Genomic DNA, 20,279 nt, shown 5'->3' on the forward strand with positions numbered 1-20,279 from the left:
CCCCGCAAGAGCTATTGTTGGGTGGAGGGCTTTTGATGTGCACATGCAAACCACATCATCGTGCACACGGAGTATGGGCAGAGAAGCGTGATGCAGACTCACCCAGGTTGCCCACACGACCCGTACGGCCGATTCGGTGGACGTACTCTTCAATGTCACTGGGCAGGTCAAAGTTGATGACGTGCTTCACGTTTGGAATGTCCAAGCCTCTGGCCGCAACCTGCACCAAGGCATCCAATGTCAGCTGTTTAGGTCTGAAGACGGACCTCGTCCACACCAGGCACAACATGTTTCGCAGCAGTGAGCACATATGAGCGGCCCCAACACAAGAGTCTAGGCAGATATCTGCAGCAAGAAGCACACCTGGTAGTGCTACACGAAATGAGCAGAGTCTGCTGCCCAGCTGAGAGAAAAAAAAAGGATGCATGTTATGGAACGTAGAGACTACAGTCACAAAGCTACATGAACTATGTATAAGCCACTGTAGAGGAGTACTCCAGGCTTTCAAGCACCTGGGGTTCTTTAAATACCATATTTTCCGGTGCATAAGACGTGGCTTTTTTTTCCAAAATCTTGCTGATGCGTCCTATACAAGGGTGCAATTTTTCGTGTTTTTTTTTTTGTGAGTTCAGAAATTACTCAGGTTCATGCTCAAGCTTTTTTCAGCGAAAACATATCGCTGCCAATAACGCGGTTGTAACACGGTTAATACTTCAATACGGGAACCGCCGTGTGCCACTTTTTCAGGTGAACTTTATCATGAAACGGCGGGATGACTTCCGGGATCACAAACCGGTGGCCGTTTCGGAGGCCCCAAGCAAAAGTAATGTGAAATGTCAAAAGATGGCGACAATCGTGCTTCTCGCCATTGTCAAGACAAGCCGGCGTTCTTTTTTAGCCACCCTTTGCAACTCTGTTTGCTCTGGGTACGTAGTGCGAAGAGAACGTTTCAGCCACGTCGCCTCCAGAAATGGGCGAACTTTTTGATAGAGCATCTGAAGATGAAGACTTAGAAGGTTTTTAGTAGAGATAAAATGTTGTGGACATATGAGAGAGCTCTTTCGTTTTCCTTTCTTTTTTTGCTAAAACATGGGCGGGTATGGCGTGAGTGTTGCATTTTTCAATCGCTTAGCGTTGCTTAAAAATTTCTCACAGTTACAGTGCATTTCGCAATGGTCGCGCAAGCGCGTTTATTAAGCCTCACTAGCCTAACTGGGGTGCGTCTTATATACCAACTTTTTCAATGACAGCCTGCATATATGGCAGGTGCGTCTTATACACCGGAAAATACGGTAGGCCTTAGTGATGTATATGTGGTTTCTATTCTTCGCATGCACAGCATGGGACACGGTGATGTTTTAAAACTTATATAGAGGCTGCCAAAAATGAACAATTCAATACTTTAATCTGCTCCAGAATAGCTCGTTTGGACCAATGATGTCAAAATGTAGCGGCGGTTTTGGACAGTGTGTATGAGAATGGCTTCCCTGCAGCGCATGAATGCGATGAGGCAGTGTTTGAAAATGGTTGACAACAAAGCTTGAATACTGTTTCTTTTGTGTCAAGGGCAAGTAAAATGTGAACGGAAGCCCACAAGCACTAGACAAGCTGTTTATATGTCGCACACTGGGACCACGTTTCTTTAGTAATACAGGTGTCAATAAATGCCTTTGTACTCTATTCTGTAGCCTGCACTGCAGCTTGAAGAAACAAAGTGCAGACTGCTCACGGCATCACAGCAGGGAAAAAGACATTTGCACAAAATGCTGAACACTGGAATCATGAAAAAGTGCATGGCGATGCAAGCACGCGGTGTCCTCGGAAAACCACCGTAGGTGGCATCTGTGGCGGCAGTCGAAAGGAACTGGGCAGCGCATAGCCACAAAACAGCGGAGAATTTCGCCTCCCAAGTACACGAGGCGAACACGCTCTGCACGAAACACTTCGAAAGCATGGAGTGATTTACCTGCAATTACGGACGGCGAAGTAGGCAGATGCATTTGAATGAAGAAATAAAATGCATAAAATGGGCCAATTTATTTCACCTGAAATTCCCAGATTAATGCAATGTGAAGACTTAAAAAAAAAAAGAAAAAGAAAGAGGCCTGCAAATGATTTTCTCCAACTTCTAGCCCCAAGTCGCAGCGCCATGGCTCTCCTCGTCCTAAAGTAAAAACCATCAAACACAAGTAAGGCCACATTCTCACAGCCGGTTTTTCCCTAGCTCCGTCGCGCACGCAGCCGACGGAGGGGGCTGCTTTTGGACCGCTTTCCACCCCAAATCGGGTGGCCGGTGTCGCCGGGTCCTGCTCTACATTTCCGTCGAGCGCCAGCGACAGAACCCCGCGCCACGGAGAATACGCCAGTCACAGCGCGAGCTCGCTTCACGTGACCCACCGCTTGCTTGCTGCGACCAAGAGATGGCGCCGGCGAGCGTCGCAGCTTCGGCGGCGAAGCGCGGGCAGTGAGCAGCGAGCGCCCACCCAAACTAGTTTGCCAGTGTCCGGCGCCCCTTTCGATTAGAACACCACTCCGTTCTGTTGCGGCCGCGGTTACCGGCTCCGTCGCCGCCGCGCTGTAGAGGAGACCGGCTGTGAGAATCAGGCTTAACACTTGTTGCTGGGCTAGTTGGTGCATAGTTCTACGTAAAGACAGCGCAACAAACGAGACAGCCACATGAAAGGTTGTCTTGTCCGCCTTTCATGTGGCTGTCTCGTTTGCAGCGCTAACGTCTTTGCGTAGTTACCACCGAGCGCCAGACCATCGGGAAGAAGACACTCACAGCGGTGGCCACCAGGATGGGCGTGCGGCCCGTGCGGAAGGACCAGAGTGCTTCCTCCCTCTCCCGCTGGGTCCGGTCTCCGTGGATGCTGGTCACCGGGTAGCCCTCCTTGAGCAGGAAGTGCTCCAGGGAGTCCGCCCCCTTCTTCGTCTCCACAAAACTCAGGGTGAGGGAGTCCGAGGCCGAGGCATCTGCGCACACAGCAACCACGGCAGCCTTTCAGCGCACCCGCCCTCCCGTGCTGCAAGGTCAATCTCTCTCGGCACTTTCTGCAACGCCCCTTTTAAAACAGCCCCCCAGCAGTGCCAGGCAAGTCCCGAGCGTCATAACCCTAGTAACCAACCGCTGTGGACAAACAGAACTGATCAAATCTGTGCCACACTAGTGCTTGCAAGAACGGCAACAAGAAGTGCCTGCAGAAAAAAACCAGCGCAGAAGCCAAGCAGAAAGTTGTTTTGAGAAGAATCAACGAAACCCACAAACTTGCAAATGCGACGAAAAAAATGCCTTCAAATATTAACCTCCCCGTTGCATTGAAAGAAAAAAATCGGGAAACAATAAATAGGCAGCCAAGCAGAAAGTTGTTTTGAGAAGAATGAACGAAACCCACAAACTTGCAAATGCGAAGAAAAAAAATGCCTTCAAATATTAACCTCCCCGTTGCATTGAAAGAAAAAAAAATCGGGAAACAATAAATAGGCAAATGTCTCAATTTCAATGCAACGAAAAAAAATAAATTTACCAGCTCTCCAAGTGAAATCTACACTCTCCCTGATTAGACAGCATAACGGTGCACAATTTGTAATGTGGTCATGCAAGATGAGTAAAAACTAAATGTACACAATTAGACGTTGTCCTCCATCGACAGGACGCTGCACTCTCGCTGAAGACTAAGTTTTTGTGAGCTAGGAAAAAAAAAAAGAAACACAAGTGCCATCCTAACCGACCGATTTTGTAAGTAAACTGCCCGTGCCAACACTGAATTTTGGGCACAGATCCTAGAGGCCTTGCTACACTGACATTCACTTCAGAACAGCGGCAACCCACACTTTTCGGCAAGGACATCACGAGTTTGAATCATCAGGTGAGAGTAAAATTTAATTTTCCCGGTGATAAGTGCTTCTTTTGCCAGACAAACATGAACACACCCAAAAAGAGCCATAGATCAGGCTTTTACTGAGGACAAAAATTGGACACATTCTTCTCAGAGTCCCTTTAATCAAATCAACAAATGGCACATGACTAGAGATTAAAATAACATGATGGGCAGTAAGACCTTATTAATCAGGACTTCGAGGGTCCGAAAGAAATGCCTACATTATCCGAAGGACGAGTTATAATATGACCCAACCCCTCCCCACACCACCTCGCCCCTCAGGGGAAAAAAAAAAAATGCCAAAAATGTCAAAACTGTGAAAAAGCCTAGCAGGAGGTTACATCAGAGCAACAGCAAAAAGCCCATGATGAGTGCAGTTTCAGCACGCTAAAAGAACAACACTGATATAAGCAAGGAATGTGCGTTGGCATCACATCCTGCTATTTTCTGGCCTATCCACAGGGGCCATCATATCGTCGTCATGCCTGCCATTATGAGCCTGCCAGAGGCACGTGGGTTATGCAGTCAAGCCCACTTATAGCAATATTCAAGTGCCATGGAAATACCATTGTTGTAACCAATAATTGTTATAACAGGGTTGTGCCGAATAAAGAAAAGACGACAAACTTCAGAGCATTTATTGACAGTAAATACCCGGAGGGGTTTGATTGTTCTAATGCCTGTAAAAGCTCATTAATTCAAACTTCAGGGAACCGGAACAATGTTCGCCGATGACCAAAGCACCACGATCACTGCGCCACCGGGAGCTTCGTGCACTTCCACGTCACAGGAATCAAGCCGGCTTTCCGGAAGTGATTCTTATGGGAAATTGAAGAAGCATGCAGAAATAGGGGTGCGGTGACAGCTGACAAGAGAAAAACTGCGCTGGCTGCATGCACGCACACTGCACGGACTGATTGGGGATACGCATGGCGTGCGTAGCCAATGCAGCAATGCAGCAGCTCTCCTGACGCGATGACGCCTGCCTCTTGATTTCGTGGCGTTGCTGCGCCAGCTTAGTCCATTGGTCGGCCCCACACGTGCGCGCTTTTGTGTTGTAAGCATGGTTTTGGTGGTGTGTTTGTAGCATTTCCTTTTTCTCTAATAGTTGACACTCAATTACCAGATTTAATTGTTATAACCTATAATGTGCCTTGACAGCATTGCTATAAGCAGTTTATTTTACCATAGAACACATGGCAAAGCTGATGGTGCCATGACTGACCATTGTTATAAGTGGACTTGACTGTAATGCACACTCAGTGAGAAATTTCTACACAACCGTTTGCCCTGGCAGTGACCCCTCAACTCCGTCCCCCCCTTGAAAGCCCCATGCGAAATTCCACAGGCTTTCCCACATGTCACAAGCGACCAAGACAACGTGGCAGAGCTCATGCTAAAGGATTCGTGAAGGCAACCACCACGAGTGCCAAGCACCTGGGCTTTGAGTATGTTGCACATTACGAAAGGAAAAAAATCCGCTTTTGCGTTAGTTTGGAGCAGGTGGTCGGCTGCCTTTTTCTCATGACGTGCGATATGTGGAAAAGCCCTTATGCAATAAATGACTTAGAACTAAGCAAAGAGGCCGTCTTTCTACTGCTTTCCTCGACCTTCGGATAATTTTCCGAGGTATTCTTAACCTGCTGCAGTCAGGTTCCCGTAAGACGAAGCAGTGGCCGCATTTGTTTTTCCAGTCCCGGACTACTTGCTGACAGGTCTTGGCTTCCGCTCTGACAGGAAACAGCCTCATGGTCACATGACCTACTTGCCATAGGCTGCTTTCGAACTCGGCGCCAGAGCCGGGCTCCCCCTCGGTTACCGTACAAGGACGCTGTCATCTGCTAGCAGACGACGCAAGCAACGGCCGCCACGACGCCGAAGCAACGCCGTGCGCTTGATCATGATACTGAGTCGATTTAAAGACTGTACTGTCAGCTTAGCGTAGGTGCATTACAGAACTCAGCTTCGGAGGTATGCTCGCCGCCACTCCTTGCGGCGAAGTTCGCACAAAGTAGGCGGATCGGCAGATAGACAGCCTTCGCAAAAATGTTGACAACAAGCTCTATAGCTGCTCCAGTATACGAGTGGTTCACCTGCGATGCTTTCAGGTAAGCGTACAGACAGCATGTCACAAAACAAGCGAACGAGAACCTCTTGACGACACGAGCAAACAATACGCGCTCGCAGCTTCGAACGCGCGTCCGTGTGCGGTGGATTTCAAGAAAAGAAATGAAGATGCAAGAACAAAAAGTATTGCGATGGCTCAGAGAGCAGCTACGGAGCTCATGTGAAGGTTTAACGCATGATATCGACCTCCAGGAACACGAAAAATACTCAAAATGTACACGGAGTCTAACTCAATATGGCTGCCAGCGCGGCGCGCAGCCATCGTCTGCTGCCTTCTCAGCAGCCTGCGGACTGCCATAGGCTAAAAACGAACGCGTTGCTATGGCGATGCAGGCAGGTAGGCGGAGCTTTCGGGCTGCCCGAGAAAAACAAATACCGGACTCGAGTCCGCAAGTAGTCCCGGACAGTCCGGGACTGAAAAACAAATGCGCCCAGTATTGGATCACTTCCAATATTTGGAAATCATCGAATTTTGAATTCTTGAAATCAAATTAAACAGAGCAACAAAACACATTCACAATTCGCACCTGGAATTCCCTAAATTCGCGCAACCCCAACACTGCCAAAAAAGAGAGAAAGCAGTAAGAAGAAAGAGATGGGGAAACCCATCCACTCACTACCTCCATTCCTGAGGCCCGCCGCGTTGAGCAGGTCCAGGAGGAAGGAGCGCTTGTCGTGCTCCTCCACCCACACCACCTTCTGGGTGATGTTCTCCGAGGTGCTGCCCACACGGCCCACCGCCAGGAAGATGTAGTTGTCCAGGAACTTGCGCGCCAGTTCCTGTGGTGCACACACTTGCATCATCATCATCATCATCATCAGCCCAAGTACGCCCACTGCAGGGCAAAGGCCTCTCCCATGTCTCTCCAATCAACCCTGTCCTTCGCCAGCTGCGGCCACCGTATCCCCGCAAACCTCTTAATCTCATCCGCCCACCTAACCTACTGCCGCCCCCTGCTACAACTGCCTTCTCTTCTTGGAATCCCCTCTGTCACCCTTAAGGACCACCGGTTGTCTTCCCTTCGCATTACGTGCCCTGCCCAAGGCCACTTCTTCCTCTTTATTTCGACTAGGATGTCATTAACCCGCGTCTGTTCCCTCACCCACTCCACCCTCTTCCGATCTCTTAACGTTACACCTATTATTTTGGTTAGTTATATGGGGTTTTATGGCGCATAAGCAACTATGGCTATCATGCGCCAAACACAAGGTTAGATGATATGTCAAGTGTACAGAGGTTACATTATAATAGATTTAAAACATTGGCTTCCTTTAGAAACTTACAAACAAGTGAAAACTCGACAAGTGTTTGCTCGCCTAAAAGCAATGCGGGATGAAATGGAATGTGTTCATTGTAAAATACCGTAAAATTTTTTTTTCTAAGTTCTTCGAGATGCGAACAAGAAATTAAAATGTGATTTATCGTGAGCTCCTCACCACACATAGGTTTGTCTTTTTTTGTTAATAAGAAGTTATGGGTGATGTGTGTATGACCTATGCGTAAACACCTATCATTTTACTTTCCACAGCTCGCTGCACTGTCCTCAACTTCAGCTGAACCCTCTTTGTTAGCCTCCATGTTTCTGCCACATAGGTGAGTACCGGTAAGGCAGCTTGCATACCAGCTGCCAAGTGGAACGTCGGGCAGGTCGTCCCGTGTTTCTCGCTACACACAAAGCATGGTGAAAAGCAGAATGCTGGTCCTAACAGAAAGCTAGATCAACTCATATTCACAAAACAACGACTGCAAGGCCTCCTCCTCACCTGCACTTTCTTGGGGAAGGTGGCGGAGAACATGAGGGTCTGCCGCTGTCCCACGGGGGGCATGTTGTCCTCGAGCACAATGCGCCGGATCTGGGGCTCGAAACCCATGTCCAGCATACGGTCCGCCTCGTCCAGAACCAGGTACCGCACTAGCTCCAGGCTCACCTGCAACGCCACCACCCAGCTCAGTCCAGCGCCCGCCAGTTCAAATGCACTTGGCCAAGGTAGTCCCCAGAAATCAGTAGTTACACTAAGCAAGCAATGATACCATGCATGTTTGACGGCCGTGGGGCCAGAAACGAATATGCACATGGCTGCACACAGTAAAGTTTGCTCGAGAACCTCACATGTGACACACTACCATGATCGTGAAACAAAACCAGCTATTCCTATCTTTCTAATCGTGAACCACGTGGGACCGCGAATTGGAACCTCAGCCCTTGTGGAACTGTGAAGTGAGACAGTTCATTTCATTGGTTCCCCATGTGCAGCGCTCATGCGTTGCGCTGCTGGGCTCCTATATGCCCCTGAAACATTCATGTCCCAAGAAACACGCCCCGACTGGATCTTGTTCCCAGCCAAAGGGAGCTTGACTGAGCAGAAAGAGCATCTGGGACCCTTGTGTCTTTTCCCAAGCCCCAAAAGTCTCGCAGGCCTGCTAGACGGAAGCGCGCAGGTTACCTTGCCGCGCTCCATCATGTCGACCAGACGTCCCGGTGTGGCCACCAGCAGGTGGCAGCCACGGTCCAGGTCCTTCATCTGCTGCACGGGGTCCGCACCTCCGTACACGACACAGGGCCGCACACGCGAGCGGTACGCAAACTTGCAGGCCTCCTCGTAGATCTGGCAGGCCAGCTCACGTGTCGGGCTCAGGATCAGCGCCAGCGGGTACTGCTTGGGCCGACTCGAGTACCGGTGGGGCTGCAAGGGGAAATTCACGCTCCATTTCAATAGTTCAGTGTAGACGGCAATGATCAACCAAGAACAGTTTCAGATTCATCCAGGACCTCCACACCTCAGCACCAGTCGAAAGGACCTATACAACTAGGAGAGCGGGAATTTCATAGTAGTCCCTGCGTCTTGAGTGAACTTTTTTTTTCTGCCAGACTGTTTATGCCATGATTTTAAGAGGGGACACTGGTCTTGAAAAGAAAATTTTATTAATTTAGTCATAGTTATGAAATTTTCAGGGCACATGTATCTTTGTGCGCTGATTCTAGATATGTCATTTAATTTCATGTAAAACAATTCCTTGAGCACTTAACTCTTTCCTTACCATGGGAAAAACGACCATTTTTCACATGTCTCAGACAAAATTTTTTTTTAGAAAAGGTGTGATAGATAAAATTATATAAAATGCATAACAATAATTCAGATAGAATGCGCTTTATAATGAAATTTATTTGAACACATATTCTGCTTGAAATGCTGTGAAAAAAAATCAGTAAACACAACAAAAAGTAAAAAAGAAAAGTTTTGTGTTTATATGACAATAACTTTCCAAACACTTGCACTAAAAAAATTCTAGAATATACAAAACAATTCAAATTCTTTCTAAAACATGGCATTAAAGTTTGAAAATTATAACTTGAATAGTTTTCGAGCTAGAATTTTTTTTCTTCATGCCTCTTGAAAAGGCTCGTTTGAGAGTGCCCTTTATATGATTTTTACAGTCCAACAAAAAAAAAATTGGAAGTGTAATGTTATGCGCCAAACGAAAGCTTGGTAAGCGTGGTTTAAAAAATACAAATCAAAACTTATTTAATTTACGTCAAAAATTCAAAAAAAATATAAAACACAACAAGTATAGGTGTGATATTGCGATATATAGTATGCGATAAGTATAGCTGCGATGTAGCTGCAGAATCGAAATCCGACGTTACAACATCTTCGTCCGAGTCACTGCTGCTCGGAGGATCTTGAAAATCAGCTGCAGAGGCTGGAGAATCACGTGCAGCGGGACTCTTCCGAGCGCGCGAAGCGCCCGACCTCGACGCGACGCCATCCTCACCGCGTATTATGTCGCAATAAGCCTATGCTCCAAGGGCACTTCAAAAATGCACGACTGGCGGGGAAATTACCAACTAGGCCGAAAATGGAACTAACCGTCTGAACAACAAACCAGATGCGCCCGCACAAGCGGACAGGAAAAAGAAAGCGAAACTATCAGGCCAACGTTCCGGGATCGGTTTGCGCAGTTACAGCGTCTGAACCAAAATCCGACAATGCAACATCGTCACCAGAGACTCTACTACTCGTAGCATAGATAATAATTGCAGTCAACGCAGTAGAATTGCGCGCAGCAAGGTTTTTCCGAGCGCGCGCCGTCTGCGCGCCCGACGCCATGCACGGAGCGTCCGCGCCGTACCCTCCGCTTCAAGGGCGTTTCAAAAATTCGCGCGTCGTGGGAAAATTGCTCTCTACGCAGAAACCGAAACTGTAGTCTCTGGAGAACAACTTAGATGGCGCCACATCACCGTAACGGCTACAATGAGGAGCTTCGGTTCGCACAAACAGACCTGAACGAGGAATCTGAACGCACAGGCGAGCGTTCTGGGCTCTCGTTGCCCAGTTTGGGCTTCGAAACAATACCTGACGATACAGCATCGTCGTCAGGGTCCGTGCTAATCGATACATCAAAAATAGGTGGTGCAAACGCAGCGGAATTGAGTGGAACGGGGTTTTTTCGAGCGAGCGCCATTCCCGATGATGACGGCTTGTTCGGAGCGCCCGACGCCGCACACCCAACTTCAAGCGCGTCTCAAAAATTGCCGCTTTTTGGCAAAAATATAAACTAAACAGGAAGTTGAAGTTTAATGTGTGAACGACAAACCGAATGACTCAGCAAGTCCGTAGCGGCCGCGGTCGCGCTGCCGTAGCGCTTCGAATTTTTTGATCACCGGTGATCGAAGCACAGTGGCGTGGTAAGGAAAGAGTTAAGCACTTTTTATGCAAGTATTTTGGGAAAAGTTTTGCAGAAAATTTGCTGCAGGAAACTCGCTCAAATGCATGCCATTGGGTTCTCTTGACACCAAGGAATACAATAAGGGTAAAATTATCATCCTGGCTCTCATAGAACTTGAGTAATAGGGTACTGAAGCTGCCACTTCAGAAACAGGAATACGCACTTTCCTTCTCATTTCTGAAGCGACAACTTCAAAACTCTATAACCTAAGTTCTATGATAGGCAGGAGGACAATTTCACCCTTATTGTATTCCTTGGTGTCAGGAGAACCCAATGGCATACATTTCAGAGAATTTCCCACAGCAAATTTTCTTCAAAACTCTCCGCAAAATACTTGCATAAAAAGTGCATAAGTGCTCAAGGAATTGTTTTAGCTGAAATTAAATCACATATCTAGAATCAGCGCACAAAAATACTTATTCCCTGAAGATTTTGTAACTGTGACTTCAATAATAAAATTTTTTTTTTCAAGACCAGTGTCCCCCCTTAACCGTTACTGATTTAGCCCCAAACACACCTCTGCTCTGTCACCAGCACAGATTCAAAGCTGTCACACTCACCGCAGGCACGTTCTTGGGGGGGCCCTCTTCAAACACCTGGTTCAAAATGGGCACCAGGAAAGCCGCTGTCTTTCCAGAACCTGGGCAGAGAACAAGGCAGCAGCACAGCAGGCTGTTGACGAAGAAAACAACAGCGGCGCACCTAGGGTGTGTGACCCCACATTCCTTTCGCAGAATGTCTTCTCAGGTCACAAAACCCACTGTCCGCATGAGAAGAGCAGGACAGCCATTTACTACCCAACCTCCAAACTACTGCACCCCAAAAGCTGTCCACAAATCTGCTCCATACTTTTGTTTCCCACTTCCAACTCAGCACAAGCGAGAACACTCGTCTGCGCTGCCTACATCCCTCCCTAAAAGAGGAATTTTTGGGGATGTGCAAATATTCAAATTTTCGAATATGTGCGTTATTTGGTAGATATTAGGTTTCAGAAACTATCGTGAAGGGTAGCACTACTGTTCAAGCTGCCGACACCAAGAAGAGAGTAAAAAAAGATAATGAAACAAAAAAATCGATCGACAGACACCGAAAAAAAAAAACAGGAGATGAATGGGGGTGAGGGAAGGCAGCAGACTGGTGGTACCTTTCCCACCCCAATACCAAAGAGAATAGTACAAGCAGGCATGGGGAGCCCTGACGCAGTCCCATCATTTGATCACACCTGCCCTATCAAAGGCATGCGTTCTTCGCGAAACGACACCAACCGTCAAAATGCGTGGCTCTGCAAGATAAGGTGTGCCAGGAGTTTGACTGCTGAGAAGTACTCTTTATTACTATGGTCGCTAACTATGCACAGTCTAAGTGACACTCTTTATTACTATGGTCGCTAACTACAGTCAAGCCCACTTATAACAATACCGGTTATAACGATATATCGGATATAACAATGGTCAGTCGTGGCACCATTAACTTTTGCATGTGTTCTATGGTATTTTCGGCACAACCCTGTTATAACAACTATTGGTTATAACAATGGTATTTCCATGGCACTCCAGTATTGTTATAAGTGGATTTGACTATGCACAGAGTCTAAGTGATACTCTTTCTTACTATGGTCGCTAAATATGCACAGAGTCTAAGTGATACTCTTTCTTACTATGGTTGCTAACTATGCACAGAGTCTAAGTGACCCTGTCGAAAGAAAAAGCAAGGCAGCCAGCCCAGATACCACTTCATCGCACTGCCTTTTCAAGCAGGGGCTACTGAACAGGTCAAGTAAATCCAATGACATTGAAGCACCATGCCATAGCACCATACCCCTTCTTTTGCACATGTTCCATGCACAGATGCTAAAAGGTGAGCACACATCGCACATTCCCTCTTTGACGGAGGCAGCCCGCTCACCTGTCTGGGCGCAGGCCATGAGGTCCCGCTTGGACAGGATGATGGGGATGGCATGCTTCTGCACGGGCGTGGGCGAGGTGTAGTGCGCCAGCTCAATGTTCATCCGGATGATCTCGGTGAGCGAGCAGTCGTCAAACGAGTTGATGTGCTTGGGCGCGTCCTCCCCGGTTGCCTCCACAGGAATGTCCTCGTACTTCTCAAAGTTGATGCCCGTGTGTCCTTGCGAGAAGAGCTCGCGCTCTATCCGTTCGTCCCTAGGAAGCGGTCGGGTCCAGTCCTCGTCGTTGTCGAAGTTGCGCCGCCCCCCATTGCGGCGGTCCCAGTTGCCGCCACGCTCTTCCCGGCTGCCGCCCCAGTTGCCGCCGCCGCCCCCGCCGCCGCCGCCCCCACCTTCGCGGGCCACCTCGTCCGGGCTGCGCCAGTTCGAGCCTCCACCCCTGGGTGACAGCAGCAGCGAACGTTAAGCACCACGAAAGTCACGCATCACAGAACTCGACAAACTGCTCAAGCCTTGCCTAACCTATCGGGACATCGCAATCTTATCCAGATGGGACACATGAAAAAGAATTTCGAGAGGGCACTTTGGTGATCTACAGAGCGGTGAGGCGAAAGCCTTTCCCGCAACGTTCTCCAGCGTCCTTACGCTAGACAAGGAGAACTGCACATGGGTTGGCAGGAAGTCGGTGCAGAATGTGGATAGGTGGCGCCATCTGTTGTAAACGCCACAAATCACAAACGTGTAACGGACAGAGTCGTAGCCGTGGGTATGAGCCATCAAAGGCTTTCGCCTTAAAAAAAAAAGTTCCAATCAACAAACATGGAAACAGCACAGCCGTACAGTAGTGAGCCAATAAAACCATGCTGATGGACCACTGTAGCTCAATGATGATCAAAAGGTGTCTAATTCCTCCTTTAATTTGAGCTTTAATTCTGAATACAGCAGCAAAGAGCACAACAAGAACTTTCAAGGTCCGTAGAAAAAGCAATCAACTTAATGCTGACGGAACCACCTCAACAGAAACCCGTTAACACGGCCACAGACAAAGGCACAGAAAGAAAAGGCCCACTCACTGGCGCGGTGGGAAAGCATTGTTGCGCATAGGGGGGCCATCGTTCCTCTTGTTGCGGCCCCCAAAATTTGAGAAGTCAGCACGGCCACCTCCACGGTCTCCTGCGCAGAGAAACAAGCTACATGAAGGAAAGCTGCCTCGCATCGCCAACCCAGAATTAATGCCCCCGCCACACAGTGATTTCAAAAACAGTCTGAGCGATGGACAATCGACTCAAAGGTCAACTGAGCGACGCTACAATGGCCACCGAGTGAACAGAGCAGTGCAGAACTCTATCGAGAGCCTTCGAGTGGTGGCTACGAGCACTTTAGGATGCAACGCGCTTGTAGCGATGTGCTCTGGAATAACACTAGAGCAGCACCATCTCTGAAAAATATGGATCTTTAAAACATAGGAGGCTGGGCCGCAAAACTCTGCAGTATGTATAATACCGCTGCTGCCACAGATAGAAAAACAACCAACACGAGCTTTCTCAAAAGCGCATTAATGCTGCAGTCAATACAAACTCGAGAATGAAGCGGCTTTTCCCCGGCAAAGGACCCCCCTTCCAACCAATCTCACTAGGCAGATTCTCATGAGCTTGCAAGCGCAACAATGCAGGGAGTGGCAGATGATAGGGGATGGTCCCCTACCCCCATTGTCATGCTGGCTGGAAGCGGGCCGGCCCTCAGCCGGGGAGAAGCCGCTTCGTTCTCGAGTTGTGTCAGACCATATATGCAGCTTGTCCGAAGCAACGAAATTAACTGCAGGAGCGACTATAACTATTGTAATGAATAACTATTCTGTTCTCAACCTTTTCGAGTTAAAACTAATGGGCCAATTGCTTACATGCCTCCAAAATTATTGCTGGCGACGGTGGCGTCGCAACATCTCTGGTGCGTGATGAAGGAATCTCGACAGCTATTGCATTTGCTATGTAGCATTGGCACAACTCCCGCGTTAAACCTCTGGCTCCTCCCTTTGCTATTAGAGCTTGGGGGCTAAGGTTGGTTTAGCTACCTTGAAACGCTCGGGAAAAAAAAGAAAAACCAAGAATTCACACTATGCTCATATTATGGTTACAAATATCGCGGAATGCATTTTGAAGCATTATTTGATGCCTCCCACAGAATTTTAAATTTTTGCATCGCAGAAAGGGTCCTTGGCAATGAATGAATTTTTTGTTGACAAATGGACTTCAACATATTTAGACAGAGCCCTATACCTACTTTTACTATGAACAAAAATTGGATGGAGTCATCTTCAGAGGCTGTTTTCAAACCTTCACTGTTTCGTAACTTGTAGTGACGGCTAAGGTTAATCATACAAACTGCTGTACAAGGTTGGTTGGTTGGTTTATGGGGTTTAACGTCCCAAAGCGACACAGGCTATGAGAGATGCTGTAGGCAAGGGCTCCAGAAATTTAAACCACCTGGGGTTCTTTAACATGCACTGACATCGCACAGCACACGGGCCTCTAATTTCGCCTCCATCAAAATTTGACCGCCGCAGACGGGATCGAACCCGCGTCTTTTGGGTCAGCAGCTGAGCACCATAACCACTGAGCCACCACGGCGGCAAGGAAGAAGTGTAAATGACAACAAATATGAAAACCAGCAATACCATTAGCATATCACAACTAGCAAAGCACAAATGAACCCAATAAAAAGCTTACTTGAATTCAGCAAAATTAAAAAAAGGGTATCTATGGCAATGAGTTCCACTCAGAGAGAATGCACAGGAATAACTGAACTTTAGATAATGAGTACACAGTACCGACATTGCTCAGTTGGTTCAGGTAAGTAGGGTTGATATATGTCGGAGCCAACAAATTATTTAGTGCATAGCAGAAATGAATTTTAATTAGGCAAACGCCCTTCCTTTAGGTATAGTTAACGGTTGGTTGGTTGGTTTATGGGGGTTTAACGTCCCAAAGCGACTAAGACTGAGAGACGCCGTAGTGGAGGGCTCCAGAAATTTCGACCACCTGAGGTTCTTTAGTGTGCACTGACATCGCACAGTACACAGGCCTCTAGAATTTCTCCTCCAAAGAAATTCAACCGCCGCGGCCGGGATCGAACCTGCGTCTTTCGGGTCAGCAGCCGAGCACAACCACTGAGCCACCGCGGCGGCGTATCATACAACCCAGCCATAGGAACAGCTTTGGTAAATTGTGACTGCCTTCGAGTCAAGATAAAGCTGACTGCTGTCTATCCTGAGGCAACAACTTCAGGCCACATATATGCAGTGCTAACAGTTTAACAAATCATTAAATTTTAAAGAACATGGAGCAGCTACAGACACATAGCAAAGCAACCCAGGAGTTCCTCCACCAGATAAGCACGCTACACGTGGGTTGCACGTGATGTCACGAGCGTCATGATGGAGCATCAGTCACGGCTTCCGGAGCAGGTGGTGATAAGCAGATTAGAAAAACGCACCTACTTTCACAGTGCTCCCGATCTCAAACATGGCAGCCAGTGGAACACTGGTATCAGTCTTCTTACTAAAGAGGCCTGACCTGATAAACCGCTGAAAGCTCTTCAAAAATTCAGGGGGGAACTTTGCTAACCTTAAGTGCGGTGAGGCGAACGACTCAAACGCGGTGTTGCGCGGTGGAAAGCCCCAGCGTCTTGCAACGCTACCAGGGAGGCCACAGAACGCCACCGCCGTTCGGCTCTATGCCTTGCTTGTCAGTAAATTGGTTTTCGAGGAAAGGTATTGGTCTGGCATATTTCGGTGGCCACCTGAACCTCACCATAAGGGAACGGAGGAAGGTGGGAGTGAACGAAGACACCCTATTCACTAGATGGCATGAAGGAGTGGTCAGCGTGCTATTCTCGCACTCCGGAGACCCTGGTTCGATTCCCCAACTGAACCAATTTCCTACTCAGTTTTATTTACTTATCTGGTCTGACTAGAAAGGTTAATTTGGCTAATTGTTAAACCATTATTAATCAAGTAGTCATTATTACCATGCAATTATCCTTCCGATATCATTAGAATGCCATCGATTAAGTAATGATTGGCATATGCCCATATAAGGCCCGTAAACGCGGACACATCTGCTCTGACACAGCTGCTAACGACAGTATGAGGCATTAAAGGCTTTCGCCTTAATAGAGACGCAGTGATAACAGCAAATAAACCAAAAAGAAGACGACAGAGAGGCCATTATCATTCCTATATCATTAGAATGCCATCGATTAAGTAACGATTGGCATATGCCCATATAAGGCACGTAAACGCGGACACATCTGCTCTGACACAGCTGCTAACGACAGTATGAGGCATTAAAGGCTTTCGCCTTAATAGAGACGCAGTGATAACAGCAAATAAACTAAAAAGGAAGACGAGAGAGGCCAGAGGGACGCACCCCTGTAGCCGTCCCTTGCACCCCAGTCGTCGCCGCCCTGCTGCGGTTCAGGGTAGGGCGGCTTCTGGCTCCAATTCTGGGCGTTCCCCTGAGGAGGAGGTCCGGGCAGCACAGACCGGTTGTTGCGCAGGTGCGGGGGCACGTAGCGACTCGGACCTGGGCACAGTTGATGCATCGACGCCGTGACGTTACAACTTGGGGATGCAACGCACTGCACAACACCGCTCAAGACCTCTGGGCTTCCTTTACGCAGTTTCCAGTGTTCTGCTTCTAGTTCTTGACACCTCACAATCAGGAAAGCCCCGTAAGAAGGCTCTTCTCCACATCTTGACAACGCAATAGTGCCTTTTCTCAAATTTACACACGCTTTCACGTTTGTTAGTAGTACCGACACAACACAAATGTTAATCATGAAAAGTGTGTCGTCCTTTGAGCTTGTTTTACCATATGGGTAAGTGAAGCCTGTGCTACAAGCGGCTTTCAACTCAAGAACTCAATGCATTCTCGTTAAAAACAAAGCTGATTGCATGAAATCAACATCATGACAGGCAAATAAGTGCCTTGTTTAAACTTGCTGTGCCCTATTCACTACAACACAACAGCAAGGAGCAGGGAAGTGTCAAGAAGATAACCCCAGCTTTGCCTAACAGTTACACCACATAAATCAAAATTCAGACGCAGTCACTAACACTACAGTCGTGGAAACAAGAGCATTTTGCACAGAAAGAGAGGTCTAACGAGTACTAGCCTGACATACTTTATTTGTGCTAATCTAACACTACAAACATTGCGGCCAGGCCAACGTGTGAGCACACGAATGTGACAAGGCCTAACCGTACAAGATCGAATGTACTGCCATAAAATGCTTAACGAGATGAACATAGAACCAGCCTTTATAACCTCTGTCACCTCTTTCTAGCCATGTCACATGCTCTGCTGATATACCAATACGTCTGCACCAGATAACTATGAGAATTGCAAGTCCAAAGGTTCCTTTTGCCTGGTCTTTCACAGGTCAGGATATTCTCTACAGTCAGGCTCACAGCTGAGCAGAACAAAAATGCTGTCTGTTCGCTCTTATACAGGCCATATTAATTCTCTAGAGTCAGGCACATAGCTCAGCATGATAAAAATGCTGCCCGCACAAGCAGTTTGATCGCAGATGGTGAAGAGCTACGCGCGAGTGAATGTAGTAAAAAACAACTTACCGGTCTTGTTGGCTTGAGAACCGGAGTTCAAGTCTAGACCAGCAAACTACGGGAGAAACAAAAACGCCAGAGTGCCACAATTCGCCGCATGCACCAACATGGGAAGTGAGAGGCCTCGGAAACGATACGCCACGGATAATCGTGGTACTTGAGCATGCAAACTGAAACCTTCATAAGACTAATAAAAAAAAAAAAGAGGGGAAACGGATACGCGCTCTTGGAGACACGAATTCATTACCACCCACGAAAGGAAGTTTTACACACTCGCAAGCCTGTTCAACAGTGGCTACGTGGCCAGGCACTGAATTTCGTGTCCCGCAATAACGCTAAGGTTTCAGGTACACTGCAACAAACTAAAGAGCCAAAAGAATGAATGAATAAAACCAAATGTAAACGCGACGGCATGCAACTTTGGGGCCAGACAATGGCAAGTGCGGAAACACGACCTGCCATTGCTGCCTCGGCCAATTGAGAACACGGACAAGATTTTAGAGAGGAACCAAGAGCAAACTAATCAAGACACTGGTCTTCGCAGGGCGAGTGAGCCGCCACGGCGATGCAAGTCTACACGCTAGTTCCAACTACGGGAAAGAAACGTATGCACATACTCAAGCGGCAAGCAAACTGCAGGTATTCGGCGGCGGAAACGGAAAGCTAGCGCTAAGCAGCTATGCACGGCAGCACAGGCGGGTACCTCCAAGCGGGGGTTAAAATCGCCGTTCACCACGGCCTGCCCTCGTCCGCTTAAACCTAGCCGTATACGCCAATTGGGACCACGGCGAAGAACGGGCTTGTCTCAAGTGTTGGCGAGAGACCTTGAAATAGAATATAGGCGACCGCAACGCGGCGAAAGCCAATCGTGCTGGGCAGCGGATTTTTGCCTCTCAACAGGGTTAGCAGTGACAGAGAGCGATCTGGGGAGTTAGCGAAGAGCACGCGGTGACGCTTGGGAACAGCTGAATGAAACGGAGGGCTAAGCCTGAAACCGGCAAGCCGCCGGCGTCGCTACGCCGAGGCTCGTGAAATGAGTCACGGCGGGCGACCGGAACAGCGTCGTGTCAGCTTTACCGAGAGCTTGGACTTCCACACGGGGCTCGGGCGGTCGGTCGAGGCCGGCGGGCGGACAGTCGGTCGGTCGGCGAAGGCGGCGATTTTTTGTCCGGCGAACAAAGGTGAATCGAGGGCAGAGGCCGACGGCGGGCTCCTCGCTAAGACTAGTTTGCTGTCGTCCTCCTCAAGAGAAAATGGGCTCCGATCACAAACATTGGGTGTCACTCGTGAAAGAGAAAGGTTATTACATTGTTGCAGAGGACCCAACACGATGCAAAATCCAGAGGCACGGAAGGATTCCACAACGGTAAGCTTTTATCCCAATGCGCCATCTTCTTGACAGTACACCGTGCTACGAGCTAACCCTAACTTGGAATCCTGCAGTTTGTTTTATGCCGAAATAAAAAAAAAACCTGCTCAGTACAAAAGGCCAAATTGACTGAAATTTACCTGCTGCTCTAGACCCTTCCCATTTTGGTCGGATTCATTAATCATATTACACAAAACAAATGGTTAGTTCACGAATAATACGTGCGACTCAAACCACAGGAATAATCAGTTCCTCTTGCAACAAAGCAGAGGCCGCAGTGACGTCATGTCCTTCCCTCGCAGTTGCCTTGGCCATATCCGTCTTGGAAAAGTACTGGCCAATTGTGGCGCTAGCTACAAACAAAATTTGACAAAATAGTCGTTAAGTTTTGCCGTATATGACTAAGTGAATTTTTTTAGACTTATCAAAACGTCTTGTGTGTTTAAACGTTTTTATATAAAATTAGTTATAGGTCAGAACACTGCTGTAAGAAATCGCTGACGATTTTGTTGGCGCTGCTATCGCTACGAAATATTTCATTGGTTCGCGCAGAACGCGCGCGCGTAATTTGATTTTTTCTTGCGGTTAACAGTGATGGTAACAGTGATGGTAGAAATCAGATATTAGTATTAAACAAGATTACTCTG

The 20,279-nt window shown here is 47.9% G+C and overlaps 1 protein-coding gene across 2 annotated transcripts in view; it reads right to left on the reverse strand.

Annotated features, from left to right (window-relative positions):
- Window positions 1-19,908, reverse strand: part of bel (ATP-dependent RNA helicase bel) — a 32,792-nt gene extending 12,884 nt beyond the window's left edge. The window contains exons 1-11 of one of the 2 annotated variants that reach the window (XM_089545920.1): window positions 19,773-19,908; window positions 18,273-18,318; window positions 17,065-17,220; window positions 13,711-13,810; window positions 12,640-13,076; window positions 11,295-11,374; window positions 8,451-8,690; window positions 7,770-7,934; window positions 6,626-6,785; window positions 2,783-2,973; window positions 103-220 (exon numbers count right to left, since the gene is read on the reverse strand). In XM_089545920.1, coding sequence (XP_089402046.1) covers window positions 103-220; window positions 2,783-2,973; window positions 6,626-6,785; window positions 7,770-7,934; window positions 8,451-8,690; window positions 11,295-11,374; window positions 12,640-13,076; window positions 13,711-13,810; window positions 17,065-17,220; window positions 18,273-18,318; window positions 19,773-19,817 — 1,738 coding nt within the window. In that variant the 5' untranslated portion in view covers window positions 19,818-19,908. The other variant, XM_089545919.1, reaches the window with a different exon arrangement.
- Between the last annotated feature and the right edge of the window lie 371 nt (window positions 19,909-20,279).

This window comes from Amblyomma mixtum, chromosome 5 (genome assembly GCF_055824585.1).
Source record: "Amblyomma mixtum isolate Tamu chromosome 5, ASM5582458v1, whole genome shotgun sequence".
Classification (NCBI taxonomy): Eukaryota; Metazoa; Arthropoda; class Arachnida; order Ixodida; family Ixodidae; genus Amblyomma; species Amblyomma mixtum.